The sequence below is a fragment of the Lemur catta genome, chromosome 9 (assembly GCF_020740605.2).
Source record: "Lemur catta isolate mLemCat1 chromosome 9, mLemCat1.pri, whole genome shotgun sequence".
NCBI lineage: Eukaryota > Metazoa > Chordata > Mammalia > Primates > Lemuridae > Lemur > Lemur catta.
The window spans coordinates 47,883,664-47,899,532 of NC_059136.1; the positions used below are offsets into that span (position 1 = coordinate 47,883,664).

Below are 15,869 nucleotides of genomic sequence, written 5' to 3' on the forward strand. Positions count from 1 at the left end.
ATAATATGTAGCAAATTTGGTGATTGATCCCCACACATTTGAGACCTCTGTTTTTACACGTTTGGGATAGATCCCATCATATATGCACTTTAGAAATAAAATTGTAAAACATGTACTCGATAGTACATTTTCTCCTTATTCTTTTTAAGAGAGAACTGGATTTCAGGTTTAGATTCTTCTAAACATGGACAGGAAAAGGGAGGCTTGCTAGTCAATTGAACAAAAAATATTTCTTAAGAGGCTTTTCTTGTATATCTGCCACAAAACAAAAACTTAGTATCTCAGCATTGGATCAATTATTAGAAATCATCTTGTACACCTAACATCCCAGATCATAGATGATATGTCCTCCTTTCACCATTGCCTTAAAAAAAGGGTCATTGAGCTAATTGGTATCACACAATTATAAGGATTGTAAAGACGTACATCTTTCCAGTAATTCAATAAGACACACAAATAAGATGTCAAAATTATGTTAAATACTAAACCATTAGAACTTGTAAAATATAAAGAGTACATTTATTGGGATTAGGCAGTGATATGTACAATCTCTGATATTAATAATAATAATGTGTTTGAGCCATATATTTTAAGCTATTACAATGTTAGAAACCTATGAAGACAATTGTGAATTCTGATATACCAGTTGATATTCTTTTTATAGAGCAAATTATTGTATAAATGACATAGAATGGCCATTAAATATTACTTTTCAGAGAATACCAAATAATCAAATGGATGTCCCTACACCATGAAATTCAAAGTTTCCATTGCCTCTCCAATGGGGATTAAAAAGTAAAGCTTCATTCTGCAACCATAAACTTTTATACTGTTCATTCAATAGATGTAAATTGGCCCCTTAGTTAGAGTGTGTGAGAGCTAGGAGAGAATAAGAAAAAAATATATATTTAGATAATCATAAGACTATGAGAATAGCACACATAGATTCAGACCATTATTGTAATTATATATATTCTGCTTTTTGCAAAATTCAAAACAAGGGCACAGTGGCTCATGCCTATAATCCCAGCATTTTGGAGGCCAAGGCAGGAGGATCACTGGAGGCCAGGAGTTTGAGACTAGACTGGGCAACATAGTGAGACCCCATTTCTACCAAAAAAATATAAAAATTTGCTAGGTGTAGTGGTATGTACCTATAGGTGTGGTAGTGTGTACCTGTAGTCCCCTACTCAGGATCCTGAGATGGGATGATCTCTTGAGTCCAAGAGTTTGTGGTCACAGTAAGCTATGTTTGTGCCTCTGTAGCCAACCCAGTCTCAAAAACAAAATAAAACAAACAAACAAATAAAAAAAACCTCCAAATAAAAAGAGATAGGGCAATGGTCTTTACTGTACTATTTTTAGGTAGTGAAAGGAAAACCCCTATCTATTTTAAATATGGCCCATTCATTACGTAAAAACTGAACTCTTATTAAATGAACCTCTGTGTAAGCATACTACAATCCTTTACTTTCTTCATATGTGTTTCTTATAGAGTCTTGTACCCATTCTCATTTGACCTCAATCACCTCAAAAAGTCTACTAAAATTGTTATTAGTGGTTTTGTCATCTTTTTAAAAGTTATCATTGTCAAGTACAAAAGATCCCTCTGCTATCTTGTATAGTGGAAAACAGTAATAGGAATATTTTATAATGAATTTTTAAAATACTATATTAAATGAACGAGATCAAGCAGTAGATGAGGCTAGAAGCATCCGATAATTAACTAAAAGAAATAGACCTGCAACTGATTTTTTGCAGAAGGTGATGCCAAATTTAGCTAGACAACATAAGACCAGGAAAAGAACAAGAATTTTGATGGGAAGTATCTTTACATTACAAGTGAATAGTAAAATGGAAGCTGTATCTTACAGACTAAAGCTGAGTTATTTTCTGCTGCTAAGGAAATGGAAGAAAACAGTGTCACATTTTTCATGTTCTCACATCACTGTTATCACATTGTCTACTCCATCACTTGTTATATTTCCCTCACTCTGAGAAGTTATATATCTTTTTAAAAAATCTATATGATTCCTAATTTTGTTCTACATTCCTCTGTCCATAACCAGGGAATGTGTTTCTGAAACTTGCTTTTCTCTCTAGAAACAAAATTATACTTCTTTGAAAATATCTCTCTTTTCCTTGAGTAAGGATGACTATGACTGAACTTAGCTTGTGCCCATCTCCTAAAGGTGTTCAAATAGAAGCTGTCTGAGTAGCTAACAGAGATTTTACAGACTTGGAATTAGATCAAAAGTTCCTTTGAACTCTTAAGAATGTGATAGTATAATTTATTGGATTTGCATCCAGCAAAGAAGCAGATATAAATTTCAGTGAACCTGAAGCATATTTCTTAATAAGTTTAACTTTTCTAACTACAGGCCCACCCATGGCATTTGCAGGGCCCAGAGCCAGAATGAAAATAGAAACTCACATATCAAATAACTAAATATTGAAAATTATAAATCAAGCTATAAACTTTCAAATACTTAAGTTCTATCTTCCCACCTTGACAAATGCACTTTTATAAAACCTAGAAGGACAAGCTTAAACTTAGAATTCTAAGGCATGTATGACTTTCTTGCTAGGATGTGGAGGCATTAGAAAGTCTAGCCCCCAGCCCCATTGGGCAGCTGGCCACCCTCTCTTCTCAACTCTGACTCCATTCATCACAGCACATGTGGAAACGCCAGCCTGTACCTTCACAGTGCCACACTCCTGCAAACAGCCTTCCATTAAGCCTAGGGTTGCACAGGTGGGTTGTGTGTTCCAATTCTGGAATATGGGCCTGGAAAAGAGGCCCATGCAAGTCCAGGTGGCAGGGAATTCCAGGGTCCCCCATACCAAGTGTGTTCTAGAACAGTGCTTCAAACAAGCAGCGCAATAGTTTTTATTTTTGATCCTTCTTGAATTGATACTTTTGTAATATGAAAGAAAAATAAAATTCCTAGAAAAAATTATATAAAACACAGATAAATACAGTCCCATTATTTTTTATTATTAAGTTCACCAGATGTCAAATTATTCTTCTAAATGGCTCTAGAGATTTTACAATTTTACTCCAAATTTCTGTACTTATCACATTGTGGGATGGAAACTAGTCTAGGATCTCAAAGGGGAGGCAGGGGAGAGACAGAGGTCCCAAGCAGCCGGGCACATCCCTGGGCAAGAGTTGGGCTAGTGAAAGATCAGAGCAGGGCCCAGTATAAGAAAAGATTCATAGAAGGGGCCCAACTTGCCCCTTCAAAACAGTTTCAAAACAGCATTACCTACATGGCATGGTACATTTTCAAGAACATATTTAAAAAGCCCTGTTGTTCCTAGTCAATTCTGATTGAACTTACTTGAGTCCTTTCTTTTGTATTTCTGGTAAATCTGGCTGTTGGTCTATTGATTTTGTTTATTTTTTCAAAGAACTAATTTTTTGTTTTGTTGATTCTTTGTATTATTTTACAACCAGCTAATCTTTGACAAAGCAGACAGCAACATAAACTGGGAAGAGTAAGTCCTATTCAATAAATAGCACTGGGAAAACTGGATAGCGATGTGCACAAGAATGACAATAGGACCCTTAGCTCTTGCCATATAAAAACAATTAATTCAAGATGGATAAAAGACTTAAGTGTAAGGCATGAAACCGTAAAAATTCTAGAAGAAAACATAGGAAAAACTCTTCTAGACATCAGCCTAGGCAAAAAATTTATCATTAAGACCTCAAATGCAAATACAGCAATAAAAGATAAAGAAAATGAACTTAATTGAATTAAAAATCTTCTGCACAGCAAAGGAAATAATCAACAGAGTGCATAGAAAACCTACAGAATGGGAGAAAATATTATCAAACTACATCCCTAGTTTCCCAAACAAGGGACTAATATCCAGAATCTACAAAGAACTCAACTCAGCAAGAAAAAAATCCCTTTAAAAAGAGGGCAAAAGATATGAACAGAAGTTTTTCAAAAGAAGATAAGACAAATGGCCAACAAACATATGAAAACATATTCAACATCACTAATCATTAGGGAAATGCAAACTAAAACTACAATGAGATACTACCTTACCTGTGTCATAATGGTCATTCTACATTTCTTCACCTTGAAGCCTTGATGCCAAAGAAATACTAATGACAAAGTTATGAACAATAGTTATTTAGTAATAGAGATAGCACTGTAATTAGACATCATACACAGTGCTAAGTTCTCCATATAGTTTTATCAGATGAAAGTTCCTAAAATAATGGAAATTTAAAACACAATTCAGAGATTTGTTGTTTTGTTTCTCTCTGTTTCTATCTGTGTGTTCACTTTCACTCTGATGTAGTTACTTAGAGGGATTCTTTTTTCCAAGTTTGAAATAGTATTTTTTACTCCTGGCAACTTCATAGTCATATAGTGGAAAATTTCAATACAGATCAGAATATGAACTTGACTAATTGATAATTCAGATGATGGACTTCAATAATCACAATCTTTTAAAGGTTGCCAAAAAAACTTAAACTTTTTCACAGATTGTTTCCCATGTTCTATTTTCACACTTATGTGTAAATTCATCTGATAGGAAAAATAGATGTAATTTTTTAAGAGATCTAACAGTGATGGTAGTACAGTTACTGGCATCAAGATCATTCCAACTCTCATGGTGGAGATGATTGTTAGTCCACCCTTCTCATCTATATAGCAGCAGACTGAGAGGATTAGAAATGCATTCTAGGAGGCATATGATCCTGTTTCCCTTTTTTGACTTTTCTGTTGTATGTTTTACTATTAGATTCATAGTAACACTATAAAAATTAACTGAAAACATGTAAAATAAAAGATAAAAAATTGTCTATTATTTTTAAGGTACCCCTGAAATTTTTGTAAGTATACACTGATGTTGGATGACATTTAATTGAACAAACATCTTGATGAAGGTGACAAATTTGATATGGATATCCAAACATGCTTTCAATTCTATGACTTTGAAATTCTCATTTCTCCTGGAAAATTAGTACAATGCAAAATCTCATTTTTAGGTAGGTATATATTAGTATAGGCTAACAACACTCTTCTGTGATTATTCCTCTTTTTATTTTAAATATACATACACACACTTACTTCTGGGTTAACATAATTTTTAAATAAATATTTTATTTATTTTAATACTATTTTAGTGAATAATATGGAAAAGATAGCTGTTTTCATTAGTCTTATAAATAGATCTCTATACTTGCTCTCAGGTAATTAAGCCCTATATTTTGACATGCTATTTTGTCAAAGGCATCACTCTTTTTTGTTAAGTATGCAACAATTTACTTTTTCAAAATCATAGATTTTGAAAAATTTTTTTTGAAAATTGTTTTTGGTATAATAGTAATAAATATGATATTTGCCTTGAATAAACTCTCCTATATCCAAGGAATTACACCTTTCCATACTTTGCTCTTGACTTCAATAAATACCAACAAACACCATGAGCTAATGAGATATGGTAATGTACTAGATATAGCAACAGGGTAATATTTTTAGAGATTAATGGGCACAGAATAAAATGGCCTGGAGATTGACTAGTCATAAAACATCCTGTGCTCCTTATATTAGAGTTATTAAATCAAGAAAAAATAAATCTTTTCTTACTGCCTGCTTCTCGACCTTGCACCCTTCCCTTCCCCCCTTCACCATACACACACGTGTGCATGTTAACACTGTCAGGTATTAACAGGAATTATAATGGGAGAGAAAAAATTATTCTGTACCAAGGCACACCTATTGAGGTCTATCAGAATAAAGGGTATCTTTGCAAACATTAGCATGGACATGCCCTGAACCATAGAGGTCTCTGTAGGCCTACCTGGGGATTTCAGCACTTACTGATACCACATCTAGGAAAAACAATCAAACTCACAGCAGCAATTATTTCATCATGTGGACAAGATTTGACATGTAGTCATCCAAATGACCTGCTATTGGGAAATAAATATATGTTCTTGGAAATCAGAATTACTTTAGGGCAAAATATAAAAATAATATCTGTGACATTTTGATTATTGGTAACAAATTATTAAATATAAGCAATAGTTTACTCTTTATGATTCTTCACTATTTCTTCATTGTGAATATTGCTACATCTGTCTATTGTGAAAACACTGATGATGTCACTGAAAATAAAGGGCTTACTTCTGTTTTATTTTGGTTTGTTTTATATATGTGTGTATTTTTGTATGCATTAAATAAGCTTAAAAAATTTAGTTGGTTTTTTTTTTTCTTTTCTAGACATATTTGTATTGTGGTAAATATTTCAAAACTGGTTGTAGAAGAAGAGAAAGAAAGAGTATCTAAATAAGATAGATTTCCTCCCACAAATACTAAGTATTACAAGCAAGGGCTGGTTAGTGTGCTGAATATATACAACGAAGTATTCATAGGTGAAGACAAAGAAGTGTATACTGAAATCGTAGTTTCCAAATTCAATTTCCTAAAAATAAATCTTTATATAAAAATCTGTTTGTAAAGGTAATGGGAACCATGACAAACATTCTCAACACATTATGCTTTTGAATTAGCCAATAAATTAAAACTTCTGAAGACCATATCCATAAAGAAATTAAAGCCACAATTATTGACTACTTAGCTAAATGAGCTAGGATTTATGTAGTCCTGTCATTCCCTAGTACTTTATATATTTTGATTTTAAAACTATATATTATTCTTCCAATATGTTCGTTCACATTCTGGACTCTGCTGTGATGTTTCAGGGTTCTTGTTGTTTTTAATCTAATTTTTCCTAATCATTGTCATCCTTAGTGAATTTCATGTACTCCAAAATGAGCTTATGCATAATTTGATAACATTGTATTAGAAGAAAGAGTATTAAATGAATTTCCATTAAAAGCAAAAGTTACATATTTATATAATACAAAAATTATATTGGAATATAGGACTGCAGTTGTAATCTTGAATGGGTGCAGCCATATTCTTCGAGTGATTATAAAGAAAATCAGGCATTGAGCCTAATAGAAATTTCATAGAATCCTGTCCTTTATTTCATATTCTAGTTCAGTACTTGAGGAAGACTTTTTTTTTTTTTTTTTGAGACAGAGTCTCACTCTCTTGCCCGGGCTAGAGTGCCGTGGCAGCAGCCTAGCTCACAGCAACCTCAAGTGATCCTTCTGCCTCAGCCTCCTGAATAACTAGGACTACAGGCATGCTCCACCATGCCTGGCTAATTTTTTGTATATATTTTAGTTGTTTGCTAATTTGTTTCAATTTTTAGTAGAGACGGGGGTCTCGCTCTTGCTCAGGCTGGTCTCGAACTCCTGAGCTCAAACAATCCACCCGCCTCGGCCTCCCAGAGTGTTAGGATTACAGGCATGAGCCACTGTTCCCCGCCTTGAGGAAGATTTTTGAGTGCACTGATTTAGTGCTTTAACTCTATTTTTCTAGCATGGAAGGACTAACTAGGAAGAGTAGAATGCATTATGAGGCTATTGAGCTTGTAAATAAATGTATATTAATGAAGTATTATTTTTAAATTCACAATAAGTTAAAAAAGGTACATTAAAAATATCTTCAAATATTAAAGATTTTGAAGAGTCATTTGAGAGTCTTATGAGATGATATAAGACTCCTAGATTTGTAGCCCAAAACATCCTATATTGTCATGGATGAGGGTTGGGTACAAAGTTGTCCAAATCAGTTAGATCTTACTGTTTGAGTCTAAATCAATGTTTGAGAGGATGCTGACAGGAATTAGCTATTGAGGTTACATGCAAAGACCAGGGTTCTAAATGAGATATCTGTTCAGTGTTTGGAAACTATAATCTAAAATAAAATTAACTCCCAACCCAGTGAATTCTCTCCACAAAATGTAGAAAGGAATGAAACAATTTTTCTATTGAATAAGGATTAAACCAGACTGTGATGTGTATCATCGGGAATCTGTTAAGCAGATTGCAAAAAAGAAAAATATATCTCACCCTTTTATATTGCCAAGCAGATATAATCCATTACATACATATTGGTTGTCCTTATCAAAGAAAAAAACAAACTTGTATCTTTATAACAAGAGGGAAGTCATATAATCAAGCCAACTGCCTAGGCTTTACCTCTCAGTGAAACTGGCAGACAGGGTACCATCTTCCTTGATGTTTATATTTCAAAAAGATGGCTCCAAGTCTCCAAGCAAAACATTCCTGGGATGTAAAACTGGTAAGAAGTTTATTTAGCTTTCAAAACAATTATACATGTCAGAAAGAAAACATTCAGGGATTCTAAGGAAGTGAGAAGACTTTTGAAGTATTAAACTTGATTATTGAGAAGATTCAGTTACACTGGGCACAGGACATGGTCTATGACTAAAATACATAGGCCTGGCAAATATTAGTTCGAACGGAAATATACTGCACTTATTTGTAGGGGTCATTCTAATTTTTGACAAGACTAGCAGTAAAGTTCAAGGCTACTTTAATCTAGTATATTGCTACACCTCAGCAAAGAGTTACATTCATCTTATAGGAATCTATAAATAATTACATAATTACTGGATGACAGTGGAAATAAAATGACTTCCTCTTCCTGATTCATTATGCCTATGCCTTAGTATCCCAAAATTGGAAACAATGGGTACTGAGAGAGACTTTACCACTGCCTGAGCATTAACATTTGAAGAAGGAGGAAGACTGCAAGCCATCCAAACATTGTATACACCATAACTGGACAAAATCTCTTGCTGTCTGCAGAAGTTAATTCTATGAAATCCAACTGCCACCAAGTTTTTGGCAAAGTTGGTTGGGGAAAACTGCCACAGAAGTAGCCTGTAAATAATTTTGTTGATAAATAGCTCATCTCTTTAAAATTTTTTGAATAATTTCATCTTTTAGGTAGGCATAGTAATAATCTAGTGTCTTTAAAATCTTTGTTTTACTTAGATGAATATGTTAATGATACAACATTATTAAGCAAGCAAATAAATGTAGTATAGGAATTATTCTGCAAGGTAATTTTCATATTTCAAATTTTTAACCCCCTTTTCAATTAATTAGTCAATTTCCTTTTGTGAAGCATATATTTGGAAATTAATAAATGTTTCTTGTATTGAAAGTAAAGCTTCCAAGTTTGAAATCTGTCATGTTTTAAAAGTAGCTTTTGCAGCTCTGTCAGCAAAATCACTGCCTTTAAAAATTTTGTCAGTATGTCCTATGTGAGCTGTATAATGGATTACTCATGTGAGGGGACAATTATATAGCATTTAACAAATCAGCTATCAGTTTTCCATGAGATATTTTACGTCTCTGTTGAAAAGTCTCTGTTTTTCCAAATTTCCTCTGTTATATGATAGATATGAAAAATACATTTTCTTTCTATAATATCTATCTACGTATCTATCCAGCTTTCTACCTGCCATCTATCTGCCCATCTATCAAGAATTGCAGCTCTAGTGACTATTATTAACAGCACTGCTTGCACCAGCTTAATTTGAGACAAAATATAAGCTTCAAAATGTTGTAAGTCTCATAGCATATGAAACTTAAATTGACCATTTTTATCCTAAGTACATGATCCATCAGTAAACATTATTAAATTGGCATTATGACCAAGAATATAAGATAAATAAGGTCTGAGCCTAGTGCCGTCTTCTATTACTATTGTAATACAATCATGATCATCTATTTGATCAGGATCTCGTAGAAAACTAGCACAATGTAGGATATCGCGTCTTCCAGGCACAGTATCAGATTGATGCTTGTTCTTAACCAGTCTAATGGCACACCTGCAAATCCTGGATCTTTTGCACTTGTAACGTAGCTGTCACAGCATGTAGGCCATGGCAATAAGTAACTCAAGGTAAGGCCTTGAGCCTTTTAAGCATGTCTGCTGCTGCTACCTCATTCTGTCATCCACTGTGCCACTGCCTACAAAAGAACTGAGAAATTTGTTATTGGTGTGAGACCTAATTCCAACTCTTCAGCTAAAATTCCAAAACTGGCACCTTTATTTTCATGACAAAACAAATAAAAAGGCTTTTCCTTTTGAAATAACCAATGCTGAAAATATAGTCATTTTTAATTTGAACAACTTCTACCTACCAAATCAAAGGATCTGAAAAATTATCAGGCAGTTGTTCCATCAGAGTTTTGTCCACCCTACAAAAGCTGGAATCTACTGTCTACAATATCCTACTAGTCTCCAAAATTGTCTAAATTATTTTTTGTAGTAGGACATTTTATCTGCAAAAAATGGACTGACTTCTACCTGAGGCCTTCAGGATCAACAGATGCCCTAAATATTTTACCTCAGTTTGGCAATATTGCAATTTGTCTATTGAAGCCCTATGCATTTGTGTAGGGGGCAGTTGTAATAAAGACAAAGTATCAGTTTTTCATTGTTCTTTAGCTTCTGAGCCTGCCAGCAACCATCTACATATTGAATACTTACAAATCCCCCTACTGAGACAAATTTCTCTAAATTGTTCTGTAAATGATTAGCAAAATATAGGAGAGTCCAGAAACCCTTGAGGAATCCTTTACCATAAATACTGGATTCCTTTCCAAGTAAAAGCAAACAGGAATTTAGACTTGTTCACTAAAGGAACAGGAAAAAAAAAAAAAAACAGAACATAGACAAATTAGAGAAAAATTTTGCAGACAATGGTACCAAAATTATAAAAGTTTTAATATTAGGAACTACAGGTATTAATGGAACAGTTAATTTTTTTCTTTCTTTAAGATCTTGTACAAAGGTCAACCATCTTTATCAAATTTACCTTCCTTCCTTATTAGAAGTATGACAGTTTTAGTATTGCAGGGTGAATACTTTTTTTAAATTATCCCTTGTCTTTCTAATTCTTTTATAACTGGTTTTATTTCTTCTAATAGGGGCTTTGACAAAGGGTATTATTAGACACGTGTCCATTGCTTATGCTGTTTGTAAGCTATTTTTATTTGTTCTACAGCTCAAAGTAAATCAGTGACATTATTGCTAAGGCCCAAAATAATGAACTGGTTGGTTGCAGCTCAGGGTGTTTATCCCACACAATGCAAGACTGCCATTCTCTGCTATACCCCTTTTCTAAAAGAGCAGAGCACTAGAAGGGAGACTTTTTACAATTCAGAATCTTTTATATGACTGCTGTGGGGCCAAATGACCTTCAGCTTGCCTACTGAATTCAGGCATTGCTATTCATATCCCAACCTCTTCACCAAGTATTTGGGTGTATATGGTCAGAAATAAAATCTCTGTCATCCTAGTGAATCTTCTTTACAAATGTAGGAAAAAATGAAATAGGAAATTTATTATTTAAATTATTTTATTAATTTTTTTAGATTTATATATGCCCTTACACTAACACTCGGGAACTACAGAATCAAGGCCAATAGAAGAACAAGTTAGTAAGGGATCAGTTTAGCTTGCATATGTTAGTTGTTCTTTATGATTTGACAAATTACCATTCTAGAGGTTTCAGGCTGGTAAGGCAGTTCAGGACTGAGAAGGACAAAAGAGGATGTAATTAAGAAAAAATAATTAAATTTTCACAGAAAAATAACTTTTACAATTCATTGTGAGATAGGTTGTTGTTATGTTTGATATGGTGTAGCTGAGCAGATGCACATGCTGTAGACTTAAGCTCTCATGCCCATTTCATAATGGCTTTATACTCCTTTCTGTCCTGCCTCTGAGCTTGAGTCCTTACTCGTGCCTGTAAACCTGCATCTGTCTCTCTAGCTCAAAAGATTAGTACCTAATTGCAAAGATGTGGAATCAATCCAAGTGCCCATCAGTTCATGAGTGAATTAATAAAATATGGTACATGTATACCATGGAATACTACTCAGCCATAAAAAATAATTAATACCTTTTGCAACAATCTGGATGGAACTGGAGACCATCCTCCTAAGTGAAATATCACAAGAATGATAAAACAAACACCACATGTACTCACTGTTAAATTGGAACTAACTGATAATCATTCATTTGCACAGATGGAAGTAAAACTCAATGGAAAGTATGCAGGTGGGAGGGGGGAGAAGGGAATAGATGAAATCATACCTAACAGGTGCAAGGTACACTATCTGGGTGATGGACACACTTATAACTTTGACTCAAGCATAACCAAAGCAATCCATGTAACCAAAACATTTGTACCCCTGTAATATTCTGAAATAAAAATAAGTACAAATTAAATTAAATAAGAAAAAAATCTAACAGTCTTCAAAGGAAGCCATAGTAAAAAGGAAGAAAAATATATGAATACAAATTAATTTTGTAAATCTAACGTAGGTCAAAAATTCCAGAAAGTTTACTTATGATTCTTAATATTTCTTCTCATATTATTATATTTTGTGATAATTATTATGGATAAAATTGCATGGAATTGTAAAAAAAATGTTTCAAATGACAGTGTATGTGTATATATAGTCAATGTATAAATATGTGTGTGTTATATTAAATCAATTTTTAATTTGCTTTGGCAGGAAGAAAATGAATATAATCTAAAGTTACATAATTTGTTATAGTATCTTGATATCTCACAGTGTTTCTCTATAGTATGTATAATCCCATAATTAAATCACAATATTTTACCAGATTCCTATAAATTCTGTAACACTGGACACTGGTAACATAGCCATACTGAAAAAGCAGTTTTCTGAAGTCATTTTTACAGTTTTAGGGGTTGAGTAGTGAGCAGGGCATTTTTCTATCATGGTCAATTCTAGGATATGGTCATCCATGCTGCCCTCTACAGGTCGAATTACAGTGTAGCCACTATCTGTGAGACAACTTTTTAATGCTCTCTTAGGAATGCTCTTTATATTATGAATGGAAACTTTTTACTCTCCAGATGTAATTTTCCAGCAGTCCTCATGGTTTTAGCAATAAAGTAGACATTCATTAATTTCTTCATTCAGAAACCTGTATTTTTTGTATGTAACTTAGAATCCCCTGTCAATATGGAATTCACTCTGCAGTGAGTCCATTTTTTCCCATTTTTTATTCTTGACAAACTTTCCCCCCCAAGGTCTTATTTATTCATTTGCTTTTATCCTTTATATGACCCTTGGCTTCAGTTCAAATATGTGACTACATTAATAATGACAGAGAAAACATGATGTAATTTCCCTTATTATAGTTATAAAATTGTGCATACTTGAATGAGATTATTAATGCATAGATTCAGTTATGCCACATTGAATTAGTAGCATATTTCTCTAAATAAAACTATTTACAGTAAACATATGTGACACAGGAAGCCTATAATGTAAGTACTATATTTTAAGGCTTGTGTATTTGACATCAGTATCGCAAAGGTTAGATTATATTCCTTGTCACTTTATTGTTTTACATAGTATTTTACTATTTTAAACAATATTTCTCTGGGACAAAGATCTGTGAAACTTGAAGGTTAAAATGAGATGTATTTTTGGTATTAAAAATACTTGAAGATTTTTATAGATCCTCTTTTACTTTTCAGTTCAAAAGAAAGTACTGTATAAGACTCTCTGATGGTCTAAAATTTAATAATCTTGCCTCAGGGATATGAAAGATCTAACCTAGTTAAATAAATAAAATAATATTTTTATAATAACCTTGATCACTAAATTGTGTAGTTTGCCTCTTCTGTTACATCAACACATATTTCTGTAAGTTTATGTGACAGGTTTTTTTTTTTTTTTCCTAGCAAAGAAAATATTGAGAAACACAACTCTCTCATAATTTGCATGTAAAAGGTGTTTTAATAACCCCTCTCTCCCTTCTTTGTCCATCTCTTTTTAGATTGACTGGAAGCTTTGTACCAGACTTGATAGTGAGCATGAGTAGCCAAATGTGGCTCCACCTTCAAACGGATGAAAGTGTTGGATCTGTTGGCTTCAAGGTTAACTACAAAGGTAATGGTGAATTGCTACTGTAGGAAATATGTTATCTTAATACCACCAGAGAATACTTTTAAATTCAAGTTTAATTGCATTTACAAAATAAAAGTTTTCCAGAACACAAGCAAGAATACATTCCAACAAAATCATTTCCTCTCTAACTACAAACAATTGATTCCACTTAACTTTAAATAAAATTAGCTTTTCCTTTAAAATGTGTCTCTTTTGCATACCTCATGCCTTTCTCAGTCCATTATACTGTCCCTGTGCTTCAGTTACTCTGGACTCTTCACCTCTCCCAGAAGAGACCATGCAATTTTATACACATTAAATAATTTTCTTGGTCCAAAAAAAGTCTTCTAATTATTCAAGTCTTAAATGTAATAGTAAAGATTTTAAATCCCCAAATATTCCAAATACTAATATTTTTTGTAATCCATCAATCATGTAAATCATAGACCACAAATTTGTGAAATTTTTGCTGCCCATCCCCGTGTTGGTGGAGATACATATTAATGATTAATTACATGTATATATCAAAATCTTTTGTTCTAGTTTCATTTATAATATAGATGCAAGCATTATGAAATCATGAATATTTTTGATACATGTTGAACCTTGATTAGAAACAATATATACATACAATGTACATAATAGAAAAGCAAATTTGAATTCTCACTGAAAAATGTGTTACTAAATGCACTTAAAGTCTATGCTTTAAAAAATGAAAATGTAAGAGACCATCAGAATGCTATGTTGCTTAACTTTATTATTACTATCCGGTAAAAATCATTATTCTCTATCTTATTAATTAAACAATGGCTATAAAAAATTTTATTTGCATAATAATACATTTTAATCAGAGTTTCTTCTTACATTGTCATGCCTTTTTTTCCGGACACCACATGGAAATTAATGCATTATGTTGTCAGGGAGACGGGACACATTCATTCTGTGTTTCTTTTTTTTTTTTTTTTGTGACTAAATTTAGTAATATTAATTTGATTGGTTCAGGAAATATGTAGAAATATATATTTTAAAAAAGGATAGTTGATTATAGTTTTAAATATATTCTTCCTTAATTTAAAATCCATACCTATTCCCAGTAAATAAAACAAGGTTACAAAATTTAAAGGACAGTTTATGTTGCCAGTATCTATTTCTTTATGTTTTTTTTCTTTTTTTTTCCACCTCTAAATGGCTAAGTAAACCCGGTATCCTTATATTCTTCCTGTTTTTATCATTTTCTTCATGAAGGTTACCTGCCAAAAAATCTATAGTAATTTAAACCTTAGAAACCATATTAATCATTAATGACAATGCTTCAACAAGAATCACAGTTATTAAAACTCATGAACATGTCAGAGCAGGAGGGGAGTTCTATCGATATTTACACAGCTCTCCCCTTCACTGTAGCTCAAGAGCTGAAAGTGCATTGTAAAGTAGTACAATTAAGCATTATATTGTTCTTTCTGCTCAGTTTTCAACAATAATGATTTAAAAACAAATTCTTAAGGCTCTGCCTATGTGCCATATACTGAATGAATTGTTGAATATAGAAAGAACACCCAGATACTATCTCAGGAAGATTACAATAGAGTGACAGAGATAAAATACACAACCATTTACACACAAATATCCACAGAGATGAAATATTTGAAACCAACCCAGGAGATTCCAAATGAAGTATGCCTTTATTTTCTCCATTCCTTCCATCATGTCTCTTCTAGTCTAACCTACACTTTACTAATGGTGATCTTCCAGCATCAGAGGAGGTGATCATATTACTTTCCTGCTTAAAATGTTTCTGTAATTTTTTATTGCCTAGAGATAAAATAAAAAATCTCCATAGATCTTATCCTCTAGCTTTCTCTATCTTGTTTCTGTCTTTTTCTCTAAACTCCAATTTTGTTACATTACTCATAATTCTATGAATCAGCAAATTGTTTCACAACTCTGCTTTTTTGCACATTCAATAAATTCTACCTGGATCACTATTCTAATTTTAACACGGCACCTCCTC

The 15,869-nt window shown here is 32.9% G+C and overlaps 1 protein-coding gene across 3 annotated transcripts in view; it reads left to right on the plus strand.

Moving 5' to 3' along the window:
• Nucleotides 1-15,869, plus strand: part of CSMD3 (CUB and Sushi multiple domains 3) — a 1,082,068-nt gene that overhangs the window by 571,613 nt on the left and 494,586 nt on the right. For all 3 annotated transcript variants that reach the window (XM_045561854.1, XM_045561855.1, XM_045561856.1), the window contains one exon: nucleotides 13,749-13,861. In XM_045561854.1, coding sequence (XP_045417810.1) covers nucleotides 13,749-13,861 — 113 coding nt within the window. The remainder of the gene's footprint in view (nucleotides 1-13,748; nucleotides 13,862-15,869) is intronic.